Below are 26,297 nucleotides of genomic sequence, written 5' to 3'. Positions count from 1 at the left end.
CGTTTCCATAGTTCTACTTCTCAATCTCGGACATGAGGAGGAAGGAGATAAGTTGTGTCCCATTGCAGCTGCGGAACATTCCGCTCCCCCTGCCCACTGCGACTCAGACCACGAGGTAACTGATGGCATCCGAGGAGCGACGGGACAGACGGTCCGGGCAACTCTTTCCACAGAAAAAAAAGGGCATATATTACCTGTCGGATCGGTTTATTATCCGTGTCGCTCCTCCTCTTTTTTGGCCGCTGCCTCTCCTCCTCTTCCCGTAGTGAGGAGAGTCGTAATGACCTAGAGAGCTCCAGCTGCTGCAGCCGTGGTGTGTGCGGTGCTCGGCTGACTCGCTGAATCAGCTCCTGTGATGGAGGGAGGGAGGGCGACGGTCGGAGGCTTCGGAGGGGGAGGAGGCAGGAGCCGGCATGGATGCTCCGGCGCCGGCGCTCCACAAACAAAAGTGGTTCCTCCTGGATGCTCTCGCTAAGGAGGAGGAGAGGGAGGAAGACGCCGCAGTGCTCCAGGATCTCCTGGTCGGAGGAGAACTCTTCCTCCCTCCTTCACAAGTGACTCCTCAAACCTGCTCTTATTAATCAGTGGAACTTTCTGCTGCAGCTTTGACAGGAGAGTTTACTGGCGTGTTCAGCATCTGAATACTAATAAAGAGAAGGAGCGAGAACGTCTCCTCGGAGCGAGACAAAAGTAGGAAGTGTCGAGCAAAAGGGTTCATGTGAGGAGCAGGACAGCACTTGTCTTTGATAGCGTTTATCATTCTGTCCGGTGTCTTCATCAGAACAATACTGTAGCTTAACTCCTGCTAACAAAGAGTGAAGCACAGTTCAAACCAGAATACAAGTCATAGTCATAAGAATGTGTTGAAAGGTATCACGATACAAGGATACCATATATAGTGATAGTGTAGTAACAAGTAAACATGTGTAGTATTGTCCAGTACTTGACTCTGGTGTTGTGATAGTGTAGTAACAAGTATATATGTGTAGTATTGTCCAGTACTTGACTCTGGTGTTGTGATAGTGTAGTAACAAGTATATATGTGTAGTATTGTCCAGTACTTGACTCTGGTGTTGTGATAGTGTAGTAACAAGTATATATGTGTAGTATTGTCCAGTACTTGACCCTGGTGTTGTGATAGTGTAGTAACAAGTATATATGTGTAGTATTGTCCAGTACTTGACTCTGGTGTTGTGATAGTGTAGTAACAAGTATATATGTGTAGTATTGTCCAGTACTTGACTCTGGTGTTGTGATAGTGTAGTAGTAAGTATATATGTGTAGTATTGTCCAGTACTTGACTCTGGTGTTGTGATAGTGTAGTAACAAGTATATATGTGTAGTATTGTCCAGTGCTTGACTCTGGTGTTGTGATAGTGTAGTAACAAATATATACAGTATATGTAGTATTGTCCAGTACTTGACTCTGGTGTTGTGATAGTGTAGTAACAAGTATATATGTGTAGTATTGTCTAGTACTTGACTCTGGTGTTGTGATAGTGTAGTAACAAGTATATATGTGTAGTATTGTCCAGTACTTGACCCTGGTGTTGTGATAGTGTAGTAACAAGTATATATGTGTAGTATTGTCCAGTACTTGACTCTGGTGTTGTGATAGTGTAGTAACAAGTATATATGTGTAGTATTGTCCAGTACTTGACTCTGGTGTTGTGATAGTGTAGTAACAAGTATATATGTGTAGTATTGTCCAGTACTTGACCCTGGTGTTGTGATAGTGTAGTAACAAGTATATATGTGTAGTATTGTCCAGTACTTGACTCTGGTGTTGTGATAGTGTAGTAACAAGTATATATGTGTAGTATTGTCCAGTACTTGACTCTGGTGTTGTGATAGTGTAGTAACAAGTATATATGTGTAGTATTGTCCAGTACTTGACTCTGGTGTTGTGATAGTGTAGTAACAAGTATATATGTGTAGTATTGTCCAGTTCTTGACTCTGGTGTTGTGATAGTGTAGTAACAAGTATATATGTGTAGTATTGTCCAGTACTTGACTCTGGTGTTGTGATAGTGTAGTAACAAGTATATATGTGTAGTATTGTCCAGTACTTGACTCTGGTGTTGTGATAGTGTAGTAACAAGTATATATGTGTAGTATTGTCCAGTACTTGACTCTGGTGTTGTGATAGTGTAGTAACAAGTATATATATGTAGTATTGTCCAGTACTTGACTCTGGTGTTGTGATAGTGTAGTAACAAGTATACATGTGTAGTATTGTCCAGTACTTGACTCTGGTGTTGTGATAGTGTAGTAACAAGTATATATGTGTAGTATTGTCCAGTACTTGACTATGGTGTTGTGATAGTGTAGTAACAAGTATACATGTGTAGTATTGTCCAGTACTTGACTCTGGTGTTGTGATAGTGTAGTAACAATTATATATGTGTAGTATTGTCCAGTACTTGAATCTGGTGTTTTGATAGTGTAGTAACAAGTATATATGTGTAGTATTGTCCAGTACTTGACTCTGGTGTTGTGATAGTGTAGTAAAAAGTATATATGTGTAGTATTGCCCAGTACTTGACTCTGGTGTTGTAGTATTTATAGACTACATGACTCTTGACGAAGTTGTAACTACTTTCATTTGTTTTCAAACCAAAATATGTCCAAACATCAGCTTTAAAAGCTGCTGGACTCACTGTATCCTCTCATCCTCAGTCATCATTCTTCCTTTAGCTGCGCAGGACGTACCGACTGCTGCCATCTAGAGGCTGGAAGTTAAAATGTAATACAAAAATGAACACACGCAGTGAATGGTTGCATGTTCATTATAAATAAAATAATTACATTTATTTTATTTTATACACACAATATTGAAGTTTATATCCTACAAGAATTATGTTTAAAAATGATATATCATTTGAAATGTCACAAAAATGTTTACAAGTCTGTTGAATATCGATATGTTATCATGGAGAATATATCTCGATTTTTAAGTCTATCAATGTTTTCCTTTAATATATTTGAATATATATTTAATATATTGTTAAATGGTCATGAATACACTGAGAAACCTAATCTTTAAGCGCGAGTCAGTGTAATTCTTGCATAAGTGACGGTGATTTGAATGATTCGTTGAAGTCTTGAAATGAGGTCCTTGGCAGAGGTGTGAGCTATCACGGTGCCTGTGAGGGTCTGTGCTCGGGCCTAACAAAATATGGTCCTGCATTCGTTGACAGAAAATACGTAATATTTACGTACTGTTAGTAAGTAAAGGTTATTTGTAAAGTGTTGACAGTTGTCATGCTAACGATAGCTAAACAAGTTAGCATTATTGTGTTCCTGGTTCTTTCTGATGCGTCATCAGTACGTGTTTGGCTTCTTCTTCATAAGCTGCGGAGATTTGAAGATTCATCTGGAAGCTGTGACTCTTGCGTGGATCGCTTTGATAAAGTCATTGTTTGAGCACCAGAGTCGTCCTCGTCCTGCGTCTTCCGTGGAGCGTCGAGCACTTTGTGGGAAGTCAAGCATGCGAAGCATGTCCCTGTTGCTGGGCTTGTGTCTTGTCTCACCACCTCCTGACCATATTTAGTCAAGCAGTGCAAAAAATAGTTCAGTGTCTCCTGTCTACTTCACTTCTGGTCCAACCCTCCGCCCCCCCGACAACTGTTGGCTCTAAGCAAGGGAAGCCTCGCTCCGGATCCCTGGCTATTGATTCCAGAGGTCCAGGAAAAGGACAGAGCAGCGTCAGGCCAGCTCGCTCCTGCCACCATTTGCCAGGCTATATTTAGTAGCTCCAAATAAAGTGGTCTCCTGCTCCCACTTGTGTATTCTTGCTGCTAACCTTGTCTGCTTTAAATCCTTCACTACCTCCTTCGATAGCACCTCCTATTTCTGTCCCTTCGACCTCCCAGACTCAACAAGTTTGTGTCTCACTAATACTTTGATGTACTTCACTAATACTGTGATGTACTTCACTAATACTGTGATGTACTTCACTAATACTGTGATGTACTTCACTAATACTGTGATGTACTTCACTAATACTGTGATGTACTTCACTAATACTGTGATGTACTTCACTAATACTGTGATGTACTTCACTAATACTTTGATGTACTTCACTAATACTGTGATGTACTTCACTAATACTTTGATGTACTTCACTAATACTGTGATGTACTTCACTAATACTGTGATGTACTTCACTAATACTTTGATGTACTTCACTAATACTGTGATGTACTTCACTAATACTGTGATGTACTTCACTAATACTGTGATGTACTTCACTAATACTGTGATGTACTTCACTAATACTGTGATGTACTTCACTAATACTTTGATGTACTTCACTAATACTTTGATGTACTTCACTAATACTTTGATGTACTTCTATAAACACATTGTCATCAGGAAGTTAAATGAATTGAATGTTTAACTATTTTTTTTGTATATCATTGAATGAGAACATTTTAATATTGTCTAAAAATAGATATTTTTTAATTCAAAGACTTTTGAATTGAATATTTAAAAAAGTGGTTCCACCAGACAATACCTTCAACCATGATGTACTGAAGCGCTGTTGCTCCTGCGTCCTATTGTCGCCTGATTGGCTGAAAGTTTGATCAGTAGCTCGGTGCTCTGTTGCTTTTGTCTGGTGACTGTATTATACCAACATTTTTATATTGAATTAAAAAGTGTTGGAATAAAACAAGAACTAGGAAAAAATTACTTTTTTAGAATGTTAAACAATGTGTCAAAAATAAAGTCTTAAAATGACGATATTCATCTCAAACCTTCAATATAAACATTATTATTAATTCAGTGAATTCATAAAATAATAAATAAATGCTTTTACTAAATCTCAACAAAGCAATTCAAAATTCAATATTGTTGGCACTGATGTACATATTTTTGTTCACCAAACTCTTGCAGGTAAACATGAGTTTTTCTAAATAAGCAACTCACCTGGTGTTAGTGGAGAAGCTTCTGTCTCCGCCTCACATGACGCCTGCGATTAGCACTGAGTTCTGCAACAACGGCTTGTCGGGCCGATGATGGACGACTTGATCGCGGCTTTATTAATAAACATTGACGTTTCATGCAAATACTGATACTGTAATATACTGCGGCGGCGGCTCTGAGGTTATGAATTTTCATGAATCCGGGCCTGCATTCGTTCGACGTAGTTTCTCCTCTCGCTCGCGGCAACACAGCAAAGTGTCAGTGGAACCTCTGAGCCTCCAAACTTTGGACTGATGTCTCTTTTCTGAGTCTCATTAATTTGCGAGGCTTCCTGAGGCTCCACTGAAGAATCGCTTTAATTAGTCGTGCTCATCGCCGCACATTTATACCGTACAGGAGCGCCGTCCGCTCCGTCCTCGTCCTCCTCCTCGCCCTCCAGATTGAATGTTTACATTTGAACAGATGGAGTTTATGACCGGTGTGTGCACTAAAGTCGGAGCAGTCGATAAATCCTCCAGCTTTATATGTTGCGAAGCAAATTTACAAATGTCTTGAAAAGGTAACATTTGTCTCCAGTAGAGCTGCAGACTCCACTAGAAACTGGAAGAAAGACAATTATATTTGACCTTCAGTCAGATGTTCTTGCTCCAGGGCAGGTTTTTGTCAAGTTGAACATGTTTTGTTTATTCCTGTCGATCTCGTCTGGTTCAGTAAAGTCCAACACAATCGTACACTTTGAGTCGTCATCATTTTTGTTTAATGTACATCAATCAAATACACTAAAATCAAACTCTTTTCATCTGCGCAGACGAGATGTTTTGAGGTTGAAAAGTAGCAGAGAAACCATTTATTATTTGAACAGAATATTTCCTTCATACTTACATTGTTATTTTATTTATCGTCATAAATCTGTTGATACGATGTATTGCGATATACTGTGATACTGAAGGAGATATATTTTTCTAAGAATGTAGTTGCATTAAAACAGAGCATAGTAAACACAACATAGTTACATGCTGAACATCAACTGAATTCAAACAAATGATCTATATTTTTAATTTAAAAGAGACAAAGTACAATAAGTAGTTGTTAATGAAAATGATACAGTGCTGTTGAATATCGATTCGGTAACAAGAAAAAACATTACGATATTTAAGTGGTTAAAAGTTTGTCTCATCACAAAAATACAACTATTTAACAAATGAAATAACTTATAAATGTAAAGATTACCTTCAACCTGACTATGTTTTATTTTTGTGTAACTTCTTGTGTCTGAGTGCGCAGGAGATTTGAAGCCATATCAGAAACGAATGTGTAGTTTTGAGCCGACGCGGTGTAAATAAATAATGGTGTATCAGTTTAATGTCACACAGTCAGAGTCGATCCTTCCTAATACATGATCAGACGATGATTTGTGAGAGCAGCGGTTCCATATATACATGAGGTTCCATATATACATGAGGTTCCATAGATACATGAGGTTCCTGGATCATAAACGGATTTTAACCACCAATTACTGTCGAGCGCTTCTTCACGAGCTGACGTCTGAACCCACGACCCTCCTGTCGTCTCCGAACCGTCACGTCCTCAACAAATACTTCAGCATCTTCTTCGGTGGAGTTTCTTACCTGTGACTCCGAACACACCGTGTGGATGGTAGCCATACATCTCTTCCCCGGCGATGGGTCTCCACCCCCCTGTTCCAGCCACCCGGCCCACCCGTTTAATCTCAATTACATTGCCAGATCCCATCTGGCCCTGAATCTCAGCAGCATGACTTACGTCTCCCTCCGTGATGAATTGCACGAGCGGAATGTTTAGCTGAGCAGTTAATCGATCAATAAAGAAAAGGCCCACTAATGGATATGCTTTGTTTCACTCAATGAAGTGTTGGGACACGTTGTTCTTACCAATGCAGTCGCATAGAAGTGCCATTAAAGATGATGATGATGACGAGCACATGTCAAGTGTATTCAAATCCAATCTTTTATTTTGCTCCACTATTACACCAGAGGTTATTAATGAGGTGTTGTTGGGTCAGAGGTTAAACGATGATGTAGAACTGTTTACATTACAAGTTTTTATTTTCTCAACCACCAACTTGTAAAACCTCTTCTTCACTTCCTTCTTATCCAGACGCTTTTTCCTTTCAAATAATGGAAAAAAAAAAGATAATTTATATTCACACGTTTTGACATTTTTAAACGCAAGCGTATTTTCCATCACGTTAGTCCCTCCTTCTGTCTTTGTTCCCGATGACGTATAAAAGAGATGTTCACTTCATTCTGGCCTCACTTCAGGTGATACTTCTTGGTTTGTATCTCGCACTCGCAGCTGATCGTACAGTTTATACGCAGCAAGAGATCCAAGCAATAAGCCTTCTTTGGAAAGGTTGCCAGAAAATAGTCGCATGCGAGGCAGAAACCTTTACAGAACCAGACTTGAAGTGTGGACACCAAAGCTTTTAGGATAAAATGTGAGATTTATGTCTTTGAGTGACACTTGAAGCTGCTTCAGTCTTACATCATCACACAAGTGGGTTTTTTTTTCTCCACGAAAATGGTTTCTTGTTCAATTTCATTTAGTCTAATAGTCGACATGGGAGTTCCTTCCTCGTCTTTCGGCTTCTGTTAATTCCTGTTCCGTCTTCCTCGTAGACGGATTAGAGAAACTTCTAATGAATTGAGTTTGCGCTTTTTTTCTCCCACTAAATCTCTGGCTCTTCTTTAAGGTTAGCACTTTATCTCCGGCGTCAGACCCTCCCCTGCCTCCCGCCCACCCTCTCATTCCTTTACACAGTGCATCATCTGAAGAGGTGAGGCTGTTGAGCGCTCGCAGGAATAAAAGTGATTTATGAATGGGCCGGCCTACCTGAGTGCTGGAGGGGGAGCTGGTGGCAGTCAAGCCCAGTGATCCGGCAACCATTGTTGCCTCTAGACTCACTGCAGGGGAAACTCCTTCCAGTGTGTGTGTCCTGAGATAATGTAGATCACAGTAACATGTGTGTGTGTGTCCTGAGATAATTGTAGATCACAGTAACATGTGTGTGTGTGTCCTGAGATAATTGTAGATCACAGTAACATGTGTGTGTGTGTCCTGAGATAATTGTAGATCACAGTAACATGTGTGTGTGTGTCCTGAGATAATTGTAGATCACAGTAACATGTGTGTGTGTGTCCTGAGATAATTGTAGATCACAGTAACATGTGTGTGTGTGTCCTGAGATGATTGTAGATCACAGTAACATGTGTGTGTGTGTCCTTGTATGTTTGTAGATCACAGTAACATGTGTGTGTGTGTCCTGAGATAATTGTAGATCACAGTAACATGTGTGTGTGTGTCCTTGTATGTTTGTAGATCACAGTAACATGTGTGTGTGTGTCCTTGTATGTTTGTAGATCACAGTAACATGTGTGTGTGTGTCCTTGTATGTTTGTAGATCACAGTAACATGTGTGTGTGTGTCCTTGTATGTTTGTAGATCACAGTAACATGTGTGTGTGTGTCCTTGTATGTTTGTAGATCACAGTAACATGTGTGTGTGTGTCCTTGTATGTTTGTAGATCACAGTAACATGTGTGTGTGTGTCCTTGTATGTTTGTAGATCACAGTAACATGTGTGTGTGTGTGTCCTTGTATGTTTGTAGATCACAGTAACATGTGTGTGTGTGTCCTTGTATGTTTGTAGATCACAGTAACATGTGTGTGTGTGTGTCCTGAGATAATTGTAGATCACAGTAACGTGTGTGTGTGTGTGTCCTTGTATGTTTGTAGATCACAGTAACGTGTGTGTGTGTGTGTCCTTGTATGTTTGTAGATCACAGTAACGTGTGTGTGTGTGTGTCCTTGTATGTTTGTAGATCACACAACCATGTCTTGGTTTAAGCAACACTGACGCTGCCAGATGAACCTAAATTAGAAAATTCAACATTTTCCAACCTTTTCTGGTTGTTGCTAGTATTTATTGTGCGTTTTTTTTGTCCAATTACCGTGATGATGGTGACGTCAGTTTGTGTATTCCGGAGCTGAAGCTCTTCTGTCGATGTCGCCTGTAAAAGGAGCAGCGGATTCATTTGGGATCATTCTATTTACAAATAGAATCTTTGACTTTCATCTTGAGCTCTTACAGAGAAAATGAAAATCACAATTTGATGGTGTTTGTTAAAAAAAAGGTGATCTTTATTGGTCTCAATATCTTAGTTCACTTTCTCTCAAGCTTTTCTGATGATATTTATACATTGTATTTTATATATACAGTATATGGATATAGATATGTACTATACTAACACATGCATAATACAATATCTCCTTGTCCTTGTTTTCTCATGGTGCCAACAAAACGATGAAATTTCCCATGATGCCTTTCTAAACACTCGCACACTAGTGACAGCAGATTGGTCTGTATTTTATTTCTATGTTGCTACATCAAAAGACGTGAGCGGCTGTGATCGGTCGGCTGGGCGGCAAAGCCGTATAGAAGCTGTGAAGATGACTGTTATCGAGAGGGACGACACCTCGTATGCAATGCAAATGTAGTAATTACAGTTTTATACAAACGTGACCCCCAGAATAAACCAGGCACCTCTGTGTGGACTTTTGTGGAGAAAATGAAGCAGGTCGTTGTCCTCTGATGGTGATTTCCTTTAATTCTCTTCCTAAATGTAGTCAAACTACAGAGTACACCGTGTTCTTTTTTTAATGCAAGGATGAGCCGCTGCACATCATTCACCAAAAGCCTTGAATACCTCCCATCTTTTTTTTCTTTTTTTTTGTGAGCGGGTAAAAGTCCAGTAGAAGGTCCAGCAGAGGACGAGCTAATCCCCAGCCACCATGTGACCAGTCCCACACACCCAGACATCCTCGGAGGGCTGGGCTGCCGTGGCGGCGAGCCAATGGAGAGGCTCAAGCATGCTGTAACGCTCTGTCCGTCTGTGGCATGCTGAAACATTAATTCCTGGCTGCAATGTTGCTTTAGCGCAGTTTGAGGGCGGGAGCTAGGCGGCGCAGGAGAGGATGCAGGCGTGTGTGGAGGAATGAAAAGATGGATGCAGGAGATACGTGGAGACGAGGAAGCATCACAAGCCACTCCAGGCTGTGATGGTCTCGCTCCTCGTTCGCAAATCCTCAAAAGTGCAGGATTTATTGGAAGCAATTAAACGGCAGAACCAGTGCAGGTGATAAAAACCACCGGCCGAGTGATTTACTCGCTGCACTGCCTCAGTATTTCCTGCACACCTTGAAAAACAAATGTGGCTTATTTGATGAACCTGAGCAGGTAATCACATTCATCTGCGCTTCAACGGGGCTTTAATTCTAGCCGTGGAAGCTTGGATTGTGTTTATGCAGCATGTTACTGCGCTCTCCATCTCTTGCTGCTTATCTTTATCGTCGAGCGCCGAACACAGAACCAGACGCACCGTGTTGTAAAACACATCACTGTAACCCACGCTTAACACCAGCAACACTCGCATCAATTAGAGGCCATTCTATGGAGTTCTGCCTTTTCGTGAGCTTTTCAAGAGCTGTCCAAAATGTCCTGGACAATTGTCCGTGTCTGTTGAACAATGCTATCGTCACTATTGGAATAAAACACTTGCAGTTAATATTCTGGTGCTTGGCTGTGCAACTTATATGTTTCCTCAATCATTTAATTTAATTTGTGAGTACTGTAGTGGAGATCTGGGGGTTTATAGAAGGAAAACGATGAGATATTTGTCTTTCGTTTACTTGCACGCTTCGGTGTCGACATGATCGTAGAAAAATATCACTTATAACGCTCAGTCTCGCAAAACTGAGGGACATCAGAAAGGAGCCGCCGGCGCGTCGTGATATCACCAAATCAATAATAAATCCACCTCCTTGTACACGCACACATAACACTTTATAAATGATGCTAACAACTTAGCTCGTTAGCATACGGTGAAGACGCACACATAACACTTTATAAATGATGCTAACAACTTAGCTCGTTAGCATACGGTGAAGACGCACACATAACACTTTATAAATGACGCTAACAACTTAGCTCGTTAGCATACAGTGAAGACGCACACCTAACACTTTATAAATGACGCTAACAACTTAGCTCGCTAGCATACGGTGAAGACGCACACATAACACTTTATAAATGACGCTAACAACTTAGCTTGTTAGCATACAGTGAAGACGCACACATAACACTTTATAAATGACGCTAACAACTTAGCTTGTTAGCATACAGTGAAGACGCACACATAACACTTTATAAATGACGCTAACAACTTAGCTCGCTAGCATACGGTGAAGACGGACAGGTTTGTTTGGAAGTTCACGATCTTCTAAGAAAACAACTGTGACGAGATGAAAAGTTCTTACAATATGTTGCTTTAACAAAGGAGGTTGAAAGAGACGAGTGACTGGATCACTAGTGTTTGACTAGATCATAAGTTAGTATTACTTCACTGGATCACTAGTGTTTGACTAGATCATAAGTTAGTATTACTTCACTGGATCACTAGTGTTTGACTAGATCATAAGTTAGTATTACTTCACTGGATCACTAGTGTTTGACTAGATCATAAGTTAGTATTACTTCACTGGATCACTAGTGTTTGACTAGATCATAAGTTGGTATTACTTCACTGGATCACTAGTGTTTGACTAGATCATAAGTTAGTATTACTTCACTGGATCACTAGTGTTTGACTAGATCATAAGTTAGTATTACTTCACTGGATCACTAGTGTTTGACTAGATCATAAGTTAGTATTACTTCACTAGATCACTAGTGTTTGACTAGATCATAAGTTAGTATTACTTCACTGGATCACTAGTGTTTGACTAGATCATAAGTTAGTATTACTTCACTGGATCACTAGTGTTTGACTAGATCATAAGTTAGTATTACTTCACTGGATCACTAGTGTTTGACTAGATCATAAGTTAGTATTACTTCACTGGATCACTAGTGTTTGACTAGATCAGAAGTTAGTATTACTTCACTGGATCACTAGTGTTTGACTAGATCAGAAGTTAGTATTACTTCCATGGACATACTGAGCCAAGAACCTGAACACGAAGTGCAGATTAACCATTTAATTCTCTCATATTTAATTGTAAAAGTTTAATAAAATATACACTTAATTAATATTAATATAGTTTTTATCATCAGGTAGATGAGTTTATGTGTTGTTTGTTGAGTCTGAGAACAAAATTTTCCTGGACATGGTAGTCGTCCTGATATTGATCAGGATAGAAGCTCTTGAAGGCACGTGAAAGACAAACAAGAGAAAGAAAGAGGGTCGAGGACGCGAAGACAAAGGTCATTATCGGTGTGAAAAGGAACATGTCAGCAGAACAGAGATGGATTGAGACGGTGGATCAAGACCAGTGACCTCTAAGAAGAACGAGACAAATATAGGCGAGATATTCACGTTGATTTCTTACTTGGCTATTCTTACGGTGTAGGTTCTGTAGAAAGACTTGAAGGCGGCTTCAAAGCAGCAACTCTGGACGTACACTCGGGGACAGTCCGGTGTTCACTTCTTAAGCTTGCAGTTAAGCCGTTGAATAATGCAAACTGCGTTACCTTGGTAACCTGTGCGACCGCCAAAGTCGATGGCTCCAATGTTAATGCAGTACGACGGGTCAGAGGGGAGACGGGTTTGTGTTTGTTTGTGTGTTCGGGAGTGTTTCGGCCATTGTTGATCATGTCTGTGCAGCAAATGAGCTGCTGACTCAGCACTGGAGTTAGAAAAGAACAGTAAAGCAAACGAAGTAAGTCGTGAGTCACGAGTACATTTGCTACTGACTAATGTGTCGTCCAACACTTTAGCACGTCTGCCAGAGAGAAGCTGATACGACTTTCATCCACGTTAACAAATACAAAGATTTGAATGAGTCACGCAGGGAATCATGAGATCTCCACCCGAACTCTGTGTAAATTGACTTGATCAATATTGTGTCAACTAAGAGAAAATAGCTGTAAATAACTGTATTGATATTCAACACTAATTGTATTTGGAGTTACAATTAACAAGTATTTAATGTTGATTTTTGTGATGCAATTAAACCTCCACACACTAGGTGGCAGCAGTTGCTTTGTCCTTCGCAGCTAGAGACAAGAGATTATACTCGAATAATATGTGTATCTCACAGTTGTAATATCATATTTTGAGCAGAACAGTTAAATCTAGATATCGACTTCTTTTTGATCCGCTGATGCATAAAACAAGGTTCCCATCTTTTCTTTTCTTCCACCTCTTCTGGTCTTTGTGAAGAAGATTTGAGTTTGTCTTTGACAGTTTAACACGTAAATCTTATTTAATGACTGTGATCGTGGCTCAACGATGCGTAGGACGTCTGCGTATCTGTGTCGGAGAAATTCAATATAAACTTGTTCAGATTCTCAACCTCCCTGGACGGTCGAGTGGGCCGAGAGAAGAAGTCTCTGCAGCTGAACCTCGTGGCGACATCACGCTTCTGCTCAACTTTAATCTGAAGACTTGATGAGGGCGGAGCAGCTTCTGAGGAGCAGCTATAGGAGTAAAGTGCAAAGCAAAAGTAATTGGGTCATCCTCGACCACAGGGACGTGAACACGCCACAGGGCTGCTCACGTGCATGAATTAGGACACCTGTGAGTCCAGGTGAGTGAAGGTGGATAAAGGTTCTGGACCGTCATCGGCGACTTCAACGCTCCATGAACCTTCTCTGCTCATGCAAGTGTCACTCAAGGCCTCGGGTTCTGACACTGCAAGTCAAAGTCACATTGCAGCAGGAATTATTCTACTCACTGCATCATGATCCTGCAGCACCAACTGGATCCCTGGTTCTGTAGCGTTTTTTTTATAGGCGTAAGAAATACAGATACACTTAAATATAGCAATATTTCCCCCAATGCTGTATCAATATTCAAAAGCACTGTCTACTTGTTGTTTCTATTAAAGGAAAGCACAAATATTTGTGCGTTTTTTTAAAAATGTGTGTTGCAATGAAACTGGGCAGCAGTCGTCCTAAAGGAAGAATGATGACTGAGGACGAGAGGATACAGTGAGTCCAGCAGCTTTTAAAGCTGATGTTTGGACATATTTTGGTTTGAAAACAAATGAAAGCAGTTACTACTTCGTCAAGAGTCATGTGGTCAGTTAATACTACAACACCAGAGTCAAGTACTGGACAATACTACACATATATACTTGTTACTACACTATCACAACACCAGAGTCAAGTACTGGACAATACTACACATATATACTTGTTACTACACTATCACAACACCAGAGTCAAGTACTGGACAATACTACACACATTTACTTGTTACTACACTATCACAACACCAGAGTCAAGTACTGGACAATACTACACATATATATTTGTTACTACACTATCACAACACCAGAGTCAAGTACTGGACAATACTACACATATATACTTGTTACTACACTATCACAACACCAGAGTCAAGTACTGGACAATACTACACATACAGTATATACTTGTTACTACACTATCAAAACACCAGATTCAAGTACTGGACAATACTACACATACTGTATATACTTGTTACTACACTATCAAAACACCAGATTCAAGTACTGGACAATACTACACATATATACTTGTTACTACACTATCCAAACACCAGAGTCAAGTACTGGACAATACTACACATATATACTTGTTACTACACTATCACAACACCAGAGTCAAGTACTGGACAATACTACACATACTGTATATACTTGTTACTACACTATCAAAACACCAGATTCAAGTACTGGACAATACTACACATACTGTATATACTTGTTACTACACTATCAAAACACCAGATTCAAGTACTGGACAATACTACACATATATACTTGTTACTACACTATCACAACACCAGAGTCAAGTACTGGACAATACTACACATACTGTATATACTTGTTACTACACTATCAAAACACCAGATTCAAGTACTGGACAATACTACACATACTGTATATACTTGTTACTACACTATCAAAACACCAGATTCAAGTACTGGACAATACTACACATACTGTATATACTTGTTACTACACTATCACAACACCAGAGTCAAGTACTGGACAATACTACACATATATACTTGTTACTACACTATCCAAACACCAGAGTCAAGTACTGGACAATACTACACATATATACTTGTTACTACACTATCACAACCCATATCACAATATATCCCATCGTTGCCCCTGTGTCATGATACATATCGTATGAACTCATTCTTGGCGATCTGATCCAGCCTTACACCCCAGCTCGGGCTCTGAGGTCTGTGGATCAGAATCTACTTATGGTTCCACGCACACGGTTCAGGACCAGAGGAGAGAAATCTTTTCAGGCTGTTGCTCCTAAGCTTTGGAACGATCTTCTCTCTCTTTGCTCTTGATGATCTACTGACTCCTTTAAGAAACATCTTAAGACGTTTCTATTTTTTCAGGCTTTTCCTTGAATTTTCTGGAACTCCTGTGTTGTTCTCAGTATTATCTTGATCTTTAAAGTATGTACTTTTTTGAGTATTGTTTTGATTGTTTAAGCGCTTTGTGACCCTGGTCTCGAAAAGCGCTATATAAATAAATATTACTTACTTACTTACTTACTCCTAGTATTTATACTGTAGTCCAGGGCAGGACCCAATGAGCTGATACACACAAAATGACATGAAACTATATGAACTATGATAATAATAAACACACAAAATGACATAGAACTAAATGAACTATGATAATAATAAACACACAAAATGACATAGAACTAAATGAACTATGATAATAATAAAGGTTGAACCATGAATGTCCAGCATCTCCAACACTTTCTCAAGTCTAGGCCACACATGAGAACCTGATGTTCCCTCCAGAGGTGGTGTGTGAAGCGTTTGTGAATGATTTGTTGGGAACCGAGTTCCCTATTTCAAAGGAGCTGGAGATATTGATTGACTCGACGATGAGCCTGACACCTCATGTATCGCCTCCAGTCGTCTCATCTGGAAGGAGAGCTCTAATAACGACGCAGCATCAGAGAATATGCTGTGGAAGCAGTTTATTGATGGACGTGGAAATGTTGCAAAGCTGCTTCAAACCTTGTAGATTTTGGTAAAACTATCAGAGTTTATGTGATTTATAAACTAATCCTTAAGGTTTCAGTCGTACTGTTGCGTTTTAAGAGTTTCGCTCCAGTTTGATTGTATACGTCCTTTCATTGCTGCTGATGTTCTTGAAGAAATCAATGGAATATTTGCAAATATTTCCTCCTCCTACAATACAAGTTTTCTTTTGTGACAAATCAGAGCGAATTAAGTTTTACTGTTTTGTAAATGTGAGTTCCATTATTTTTAAGGCAATCTCTATGAAAACAGTATTGTATGTTTGCAATACATATCACATATAAAAATGCAGTTTAATGATACTATGTATTCATACTAATGTATGATACTGTAGTATTGTCGAGTACTTTACTCTGGTGTTGACGAAGTCGTAACTGCTTTCATTTGTTTTCAAAACAAAAAAAAACCAAACATCAGCTTTAAAAGCTGCTGGACTCACTGTATCCTCTCATCCTCAGTTGTAACTGCTTTCATTTGTTTTCAAACCAAAATATGTCCAAACATCAGCTTTAAAAGCTTCTGCACTCACTGTATCCTCTCGTGCACAGTCATCGCTGGAAAACTTTCTTTTTTTTAAATTGATTCAGTGCGGTTAAATATGGTGAAAGTATTGCGAAAGACATTTTTTGCGATATCCAAGTGTATCGATATTTTCTTGGAGGCGTTTTAGGAACATTTGGTGTTTTCTCAAACCCTTCATGTGTCTGGTGTCGTGTCCGTTCGGATCAGAACTTTTAGAAGAATCCAAGGTATTCCGTCCACGTCGCCTCCTCAGGTCATCCATATGTTGCGTTGATGATTTATGTCAGAGCTGGTGTTGGGTTGAGTCCTGCACTCGTCCTCCACACGTCACGTTGAATACCGTGCAGCGACCACACAGATGGTTGTCAGCTCGCGAGGCCACCAGAAGGTCCTCGTCGACCCCTATGTTCGCGCCACAATGACAAACTCAGATTTAGAGCTCACGGTGTCTGTGAGCCTTTTTCGCTCAATGACAAATCGGCGCCCAAGACAACGGATCCCAGAGCAGTTTTACCTTGGAGGGAGCGCATGAGATCCCTCAGACTGACCCAGTTCCATCATGTCTTCCCCGGTCTTTAACCAGTTCCTCCCCACATGCTCTTCTTAAGAGCTGTTCAGCCTCGGAGGTGAAACGTCTTCCTTCTCTCCGCCATAACGTGTTCATTCCTTCACTTCTGCTGCAGCCGTGTTAGACTTGTGTAGTCGTCCAGGTCGTTGAGCGTCAACGGTTCTGAATAATGGAGCCGGACCTGCTCCAGAACATTTCACCTTCACCTCGTGTCGGGTCTGAAGTCTCGAAGCTGAGGCTTCACCAGTGTATTGCATCAGAATATACGTCGTCCGTGCAGTGGTTGGTGTTACTTTCTAAAATAAACTAAACTGTAGTATTGAGTAATTGTTCACTTGTATTTTATTTTGTAATCTGCTGTTATATGTTGGTAACAGTGTGAAGAAAGACAGCCTTGATGTGCCTGCAGCTTCATACTAAATATATATTTAAATATGCAGTAACGTGTGCATACAAAAGAGACTTTGAACTACGACCCTTGTACTTTCACCTCAATGTCACGGTGTGCAGTGGAGACGAACATTCAGATTTACGAGAAGATGTTTTGTGAAAAAAAAGGTCATGCAATTTCCAGTTTGACGATGATCAGTCCAGTTGAATGAAAGACATTAAATCATACAAGCAGAAGATTAAATTCACTTCCATCTAATTAATTTTAACTTGTGCCGCCAAGACGTGGCTGCAGGAGGATGAAAGTTTTATTTATTTATTTCTCACACGTGTACGAGGAGTTAACGCCACAACCTTTGTAATAAAATCTTGATCCTGGACGCTTTTTTTTTTTTTCTGCCTTTACAGCAAAGTTAACTGCAATGCAGCAGTGCCAGCATGGGGCATTAATATTAATGCCCGCCCATTCTGCCCAGCATGGTAGAGAGCTGTCAATCCAGTCCGTCCACCAGCCTGATGCATCTTCTCTCCTTGAACGCACCATCTTAGCTGCTGTTGTAGATGCATCTTCTCTCCTTGAACGCACCATCTTAGCTGCTGTTGTAGATGCATCTTCTCTCCTTGAACGCACCATCTAAGCTGCTGTTGTAGATGCATCTTCTCTCCTTGAACGCACCATCTAAGCTGCTGTTGTAGATGCATCTTCTCTCCTTGAACGCACCATCTAAGCTGCTGTTGTAGATGCATCTTCTCTCCTTGAACGCACCATCCAAGCTGCTGTTGTAGATGCATCTTCTCTCCTTGAACGCACCATCTATTGTTGTAGATGCATCTTCTCTCCTTGAACGCACCATCCATTGTTGTAGATGCATCTTCTCTCCTTGAACGCACCATCTTAGCTGCTGTTGTAGATGCATCTTCTCTCCTTGAAAGCACCATCTTAGCTGCTGTTGTAGATGCATCTTCTCTCCTTGAACGCACCATCTTAGCTGCTGTTGTAGATGCATCTTCTCTCCTTGAACGCACCATCTAAGCTGCTGTTGTAGATGCATCTTCACTCCTTGAACGCACCATCTATTGTTGTAGATGCATCTTCTCTCCTTGAACGCACCATCTATTGTTGTAGATGCATCTTCTCTCCTTGAACGCACCATCTTAGCTGCTGTTGTAGATGCATCTTCTCTCCTTGAACGCACCATCTGAGCTGCTGTTGTAGATGCATCTTCTCTCCTTGAACGCACCATCTAAGCTGCTGTTGTAGATGCATCTTCTCTCCTTGAACGCACCATCTTAGCTGCTGTTGTAGATGCATCTTCTCTCCTTGAACGCACCATCTTAGCTGCTGTTGTAGATGCATCTTCTCTCCTTGAACGCACCATCTAAGCTGCTGTTGTAGATGCATCTTCTCTCCTTGAACGCACCATCTTAGCTGCTGTTGTAGATGCATCTTCTCTGCTTGAACGCACCATCTAAGCTGCTGTTGTAGATGCATCTTCTCTCCTTGAACGCACCATCTTAGCTGCTGTTGTAGATGCATCTTCTCTGCTTGAACGCACCATCTTAGCTGCTGTTGTAGATGCATCTTCTCTCTTTGAACGCACCATCTATTGTTGTAGATGCATCTTCTCTCTTTGAACGCACCATCTATTGTTGTAGATGCATCTTCTCTCTTTGAACGCACCATCTATTGCTGTAGATGCATCTTCTCGCCTTGAACGCACCATCTATTGTTGTAGATGCATCTTCTCTCCTTGAACGCACCATCTTAGCTGCTGTTGTAGATGCATCTTCTCTCCTTGAACGCACCATCTAAGCTGCTGTTGTAGATGCATCTTCTCTCCTTGAACGCACCATCTTAGCTGCTGTTTTAGATGCATCTTCTCTCCTTGAACGCACCATCTTAGCTGCTGTTGTAGATGCATCTTCTCTGCTTGAACGCACCATCTTAGCTGCTGTTGTAGATGCATCTTCTCTCTTTGAACGCACCATCTATTGTTGTAGATGCATCTTCTCTCCTTGAACGCACCATCTATTGTTGTAGATACAGCTGAAGGTAGCAGCGACTCCTGAACCTCACACTTGCACCTTCGCTCTATGAAAGCGATCTTGGATCAGCAGGATCTGGTTTGGTGGCTTCAGGCGCTGACGTGACGAGGTCTTTCCTCCAGTAACTCGTCTTAATCTCGGCCCCTGCTGGGCTCGAGCGCCACGGATTAAATGACTCCAGAGTGGAGATCCTTGAGGACGGCAGCAAACGCGGGTCTGGGTAACAAAAGGCGACACATAATGCATGTGGGATGAGGCGGAGGGCGCGGCCGCCTCACGTTCGCCTCACGTTCGCCGCCGCTGCATGTGGCGTGGAGTGTGTCTGCGAGCGATGCAGGTGTGCAGTGGAGAGAGAGCGCCTCTTCATCACTGCAGCACTACAGCAGCCACAGATCTGTGTTTGCTCAGAGGGGCCCGGTGCTGCCCCCCCGCCCCTGCTTCCTCGGCTCTTTTTCCAGCCGGGCTGGTGCTGATGAGGCTCCTCGTCGCCCCGGCAGGAGCTGCACCCCCCACCCCGAAGTCTGACTCCCTCACGAGCGGATTCTCAGGGAAATCATGGCTTGTCTGTGCAGAGGTTATTCAAGGTCATCGTCGGCGGTGACGAACATGCCGAGCGAGGTTGAAAGTACAAGGTGTACAGACGAGCGTGTACTACTGCGATACAGAAGTACAGTCGGGAGAGCTTCTTTCAAACGAGCCACGTTAAAGCTGTACTATGTAACATTTCCACTGTAGTTTTCATCGTCTCTGCCGCGACTACATTGACCTTCAATAGTCATTGATCGACCCCCAATATCTGATCGATGCTGACGGTTGTACACGTTTTTTTTTGTGGAGGTGACGATGTAACGTAATCTGCAAGAATTAACCATTTAATTATTCAATTTGTTTAGTTTGACAATATGTATTTGAACTTGAAAACTCGACATGAATATGAGCAGCTTGATATATTTAAATACGTAGTATTTAAATATATCTGGTCTGGAACAGAGCTATATAAATACAAATGACTTACTTATTGTTGTGCTCAACACGATAAAAAACTCTTCTGGTAAAACACACTTGTGACTTGATGACGGTGCAACTACACCGTTCAACCAACAGAGGGAGCCAAAAATATCTGACGTGTCGCTTTAACTGTGGTCTTCAAATAGTGCTTGCTGTTCACGACCCGTCGTGAAAGTGGTCTTAAGACCTTCATCTTTTATGGTGCAACATAAACCACTTGTTCCTTGAGAAACATTCAGTTCCTGGTCTGCAGTTGTTGGTTGAACTCCTGCATGTAACACAGTCATGTGTGAAGTGTTGACAATATTGTTCAATTGTTAAACGATGCTGGGGTGTCGTGGCTCCTTCTCTTCTGCTTGGTTTAATATTCTGGTCCGTGCATGGAAGTGGGATCTGGTCCAAAGCAGAAGAGCAGCATGTAATTCATCAGAAGCGTCACGTTCTCTGGCAGCAGCTTGTGTCTGGCTCTGATGACGTCTGTGCGACAGATTAATTCATTTTGTCTCTCGCATTAGAGCCTCCATGTTCTGTCTTCATGTCCAAAGTGAAGCGTTTTAAGCCTGGTTGTGTCCTGCAGCGCCATGAGAGTCCTGCTGGCCAAACTGCCGCGGCCCTGGATCGTGGACGAGAAGAAGGACGACGGATACACGGCTCTGCACCTGGCGGCGCTCAACAACCATGTGGAGGTGGCAGAGCTGCTGGTGCATCAGGTGAGTTTACATGTTCCTCAGTACTTGTTACTATCACAACACTAGAGTCAAGTACTGGACAATACTACACATATATACTTGTTACTACACTATCACAACACTAGAGTCAAGTACTGGACAATACTACACATATATACTTGTTACTACACTATCACAACACTAGAGTCAAGTACTGGACAATACTACACATATATACTTGTTACTACACTATCACAACACTAGAGTCAAGTACTGGACAATACTACACATATATACTTGTTACTACACTATCACAACACTAGAGTCAAGTACTGGACAATACTACACATATATACTTGTTACTACACTATCACAACACTAGAGTCAAGTACTGGACAATACTACACATATATACTTGTTACTACACTATCACAACACTAGAGTCAAGTACTGGACAATACTACACATATATACTTGTTACTACACTATCACAACACTAGAGTCAAGTACTGGACAATACTACACATATATACTTGTTACTACACTATCACAACACTAGAGTCAAGTACTGGACAATACTACACATATATACTTGTTACTACACTATCACAACACTAGAGTCAAGTACTGGACAATACTACACATATATACTTGTTACTACACTATCACAACACTAGAGTCAAGTACTGGACAATACTACACATATATACTTGTTACTACACTATCACAACACTAGAGTCAAGTACTGGACAATACTACACATATATACTTGTTACTACACTATCACAACACTAGAGTCAAGTACTGGACAATACTACACATATATACTTGTTACTACACTATCACAACACTAGAGTCAAGTACTGGACAATACTACACATATATACTTGTTACTACACTATCACAACACTAGAGTCAAGTACTGGACAATACTACACATATATACTTGTTACTACACTATCACAACACTAGAGTCAAGTACTGGACAATACTACACATATATACTTGTTACTACACTATCACAACACCAGAGTCAAGTACTGGACAATACTACACATATATACTTGTTACTACACTATCACAACACTAGAGTCAAGTACTGGACAATACTACACATATATACTTGTTACTACACTATCACAACACTAGAGTCAAGTACTGGACAATACTACACATATATACTTGTTACTACACTATCACAACACTAGAGTCAAGTACTGGACAATACTACACATATATACTTGTTACTACACTATCACAACACTAGAGTCAAGTACTGGACAATACTACACATATATACTTGTTACTACACTATCACAACACTAGAGTCAAGTACTGGACAATACTACACATATATACTTGTTACTACACTATCACAACACTAGAGTCAAGTACTGGACAATACTACACATATATACTTGTTACTACACTATCACAACACTAGAGTCAAGTACTGGACAATACTACACATATATACTTGTTACTACACTATCACAACACTAGAGTCAAGTACTGGACAATACTACACATATATACTTGTTACTACACTATCACAACACCAGAGTCAAGTACTGGACAATACTACACATATATACTTGTTACTACACTATCACAACACTAGAGTCAAGTACTGGACAATACTACACATATATACTTGTTACTACACTATCACAACACTAGAGTCAAGTACTGGACAATACTACACATATATACTTGTTACTACACTATCACAACACTAGAGTCAAGTACTGGACAATACTACACATATATACTTGTTACTACACTATCACAACACTAGAGTCAAGTACTGGACAATACTACACATATATACTTGTTACTACACTATCACAACACTAGAGTCAAGTACTGGACAATACTACACATATATACTTGTTACTACACTATCACAACACCAGAGTCAAGTACTGGACAATACTACACATATATACTTGTTACTACACTATCACAACACTAGAGTCAAGTACTGGACAATACTACACATATATACTTGTTACTACACTATCACAACACTAGAGTCAAGTACTGGACAATACTACACATATATACTTGTTACTACACTATCACAACACTAGAGTCAAGTACTGGACAATACTACACATATATACTTGTTACTACACTATCACAACACTAGAGTCAAGTACTGGACAATACTACACATATATACTTGTTACTACACTATCACAACACTAGAGTCAAGTACTGGACAATACTACACATATATACTTGTTACTACACTATCACAACACTAGAGTCAAGTACTGGACAATACTACACTTATATACTTGTTACTACACTATCACAACACTAGAGTCAAGTACTGGACAATACTACACATATATACTTGTTACTACACTATCACAACACTAGAGTCAAGTACTGGACAATACTACACATATATACTTGTTACTACACTATCACAACACTAGAGTCAAGTACTGGACAATACTACACATATATACTTGTTACTACACTATCACAACACTAGAGTCAAGTACTGGACAATACTACACATATATACTTGTTACTACACTATCACAACACTAGAGTCAAGTACTGGACAATACTACACATATATACTTGTTACTACACTATCACAACACTAGAGTCAAGTACTGGACAATACTACACATATATACTTGTTACTACACTATCACAACACTAGAGTCAAGTACTGGACAATACTACACTTATATACTTGTTACTACACTATCACAACACTAGAGTCAAGTACTGGACAATACTACACATATATACTTGTTACTACACTATCACAACACTAGAGTCAAGTACTGGACAATACTACACATATATACTTGTTACTACACTATCACAACACTAGAGTCAAGTACTGGACAATACTACACATATAAACTTGTTACTACACTATCACAACACCAGAGTCAAGTACTGGACAATACTACACATATATACTTGTTACTACACTATCACAACACCAGAGTCAAGTACTGGACAATACTACACATATATACTTGTTACTACACTATCACAACACTAGAGTCAAGTACTGGACAATACTACACATATATACTTGTTACTACTCTATCACAACACCAGAGTCAAGTACTGGACAATACTACACATATACAGTAGATACTTGTTACTATCACAACACCAGAGTCAAGTACTGGACAATACTACACATATGTACATGTTACTACACTATCACAACACCAGAGTCAAGTACTGGACAATACTACACATATATACTTGTTACTACACTATCACAACACCAGAGTCAAGTACTGGACAATACTACACATATGTACATGTTACTACACTATCACAACACCAGAGTCAAGTACTGGACAATACTATACATATATACTTGTTACTACACTATCACAACACCAGAGTCAAGTACTGGACAATACTACACATATATACTTGTTACTACACTATCACAACACCAGAGTCAAGTACTGGACAATACTACACATATACAGTAGATACTTGTTACTATCACAACACCAGAGTCAAGTACTGGACAATACTACACATATGTACATGTTACTACACTATCACAACACCAGAGTCAAGTACTGGACAATACTACACATATATACTTGTTACTACACTATCACAACACCAGAGTCAAGTACTGGACAATACTACACATATGTACATGTTACTACACTATCACAACACCAGAGTCAAGTACTGGACAATACTACACATATATACTTGTTACTACACTATCACAACACCAGACCCAAGTACTGGACAATACTACACATATATACTTGTTACTACACTATCACAACACCAGAGTCAAGTACTGGACAATACTACACATATATACTTGTTACTACACTATCACAACACCAGTGTCAAGTACTGGACAATACTACACATATATACTTGTTACTACACTATCACAACACCAGAGTCAAGTACTGGACAATACTACACATATATACTTGTTACTACACTATCACAACACCAGACCCAAGTACTGGACAATACTACACATATGTACATGTTACTACACTATCACAACACCAGAGTCAAGTACTGGACAATACTACACATATATACTTGTTACTACACTATCACAACACCAGACCCAAGTACTGGACATTACTACACATATGTACATGTCACTACACTATATATCACTATATATCGTAACACACTCCTCACACACTAGTATCTCAAGAACCTTCTCTGCTGCAGTCGCTGCTGCGTTCTTTCATTCTTCATTGACTCTTGCTCTCCTGCAGCCTGCGAGCTGTACTACAGTTGAAGCTGCAATAACTGCTTTTCTTTTATTGAATCCATACGGTTAACGGCGCCTCCAGGGGTATCTTTACTGCTGCTGGGCCTTATAGCCTCCTCCTCCCGCAATCATGGCTTCACTCTCTATTTTCCTGCGTGGAGATTGCAGTTGTTAACTCCCTGCAGACGCTGCAGAAAGTCACCTGAGCAGGAAGTGGGTTATTCAGGGGCTGCTGCAGCTTCTCTGACCAGAACATCAGGTTCCTCTGTGAAGCTCCTGGTCTCAGGTTCTCAACGACTCTCTTTTGAGTCTCACAGCGACGAAGCTCCTCATCTTTAGACGTGTGTCAACAACAGTGTGTGCAGAGAGACTGCAGGAGAGGATTTATCGCCCCCTAGATGATGCTTTACTGCCTCGGATGTTGAAGAACATCCTGTCATTGAGCTGCTCCAGCCTGGTTCATCTGGATCTTCATTGAACCAGTGTCGTTATCAGGAGGATTTGTTTTTGAACACATATTATCCTGGTGTGTGCGTCATATTTACATCTGTGTGTGAAAACAATTAATAGGTAGAACTTTATTGATGGAAATTGTTTTTTTTTCCAATGAGACACAGCAATACAGCAATTATTCATAAAAATAAAAATAAAATAAGAACAAGAACAAAGAGAAAAACAAGATGATACAATCTAATTCTTAAGATAAAGAACATAGATTAAAGAAAAATAACACAAAGACTAACATAGAATAGAACGTCATGATACTTTCACTCTTAACACAATTAAAGGAGCTCGTTA

At 40.3% G+C, this 26,297-nt stretch overlaps 1 protein-coding gene across 4 annotated transcripts in view; it reads left to right on the top strand.

Annotated features, from left to right (window-relative positions):
* The window catches only part of mib1 (MIB E3 ubiquitin protein ligase 1), a 62,886-nt gene that overhangs the window by 27,656 nt on the left and 8,933 nt on the right, over positions 1 to 26,297 (top strand). For all 4 annotated transcript variants that reach the window (XM_087811089.1, XM_087811088.1, XM_087811087.1 and 1 more), the window contains exon 13: positions 21,151 to 21,283. In XM_087811089.1, the coding sequence (XP_087667215.1) occupies positions 21,151 to 21,283 (133 nt within the window). The remainder of the gene's footprint in view (positions 1 to 21,150; positions 21,284 to 26,297) is intronic.

This window comes from Callionymus lyra, chromosome 16, assembly GCF_982586985.1.
Source record: "Callionymus lyra chromosome 16, fCalLyr1.hap1.1, whole genome shotgun sequence".
NCBI classification, from domain to species: domain Eukaryota; kingdom Metazoa; phylum Chordata; class Actinopteri; order Syngnathiformes; family Callionymidae; genus Callionymus; species Callionymus lyra.
Note: the sequence above shows the minus strand (reverse complement) of the source record. Positions and strands in the feature narration are given on the sequence as shown.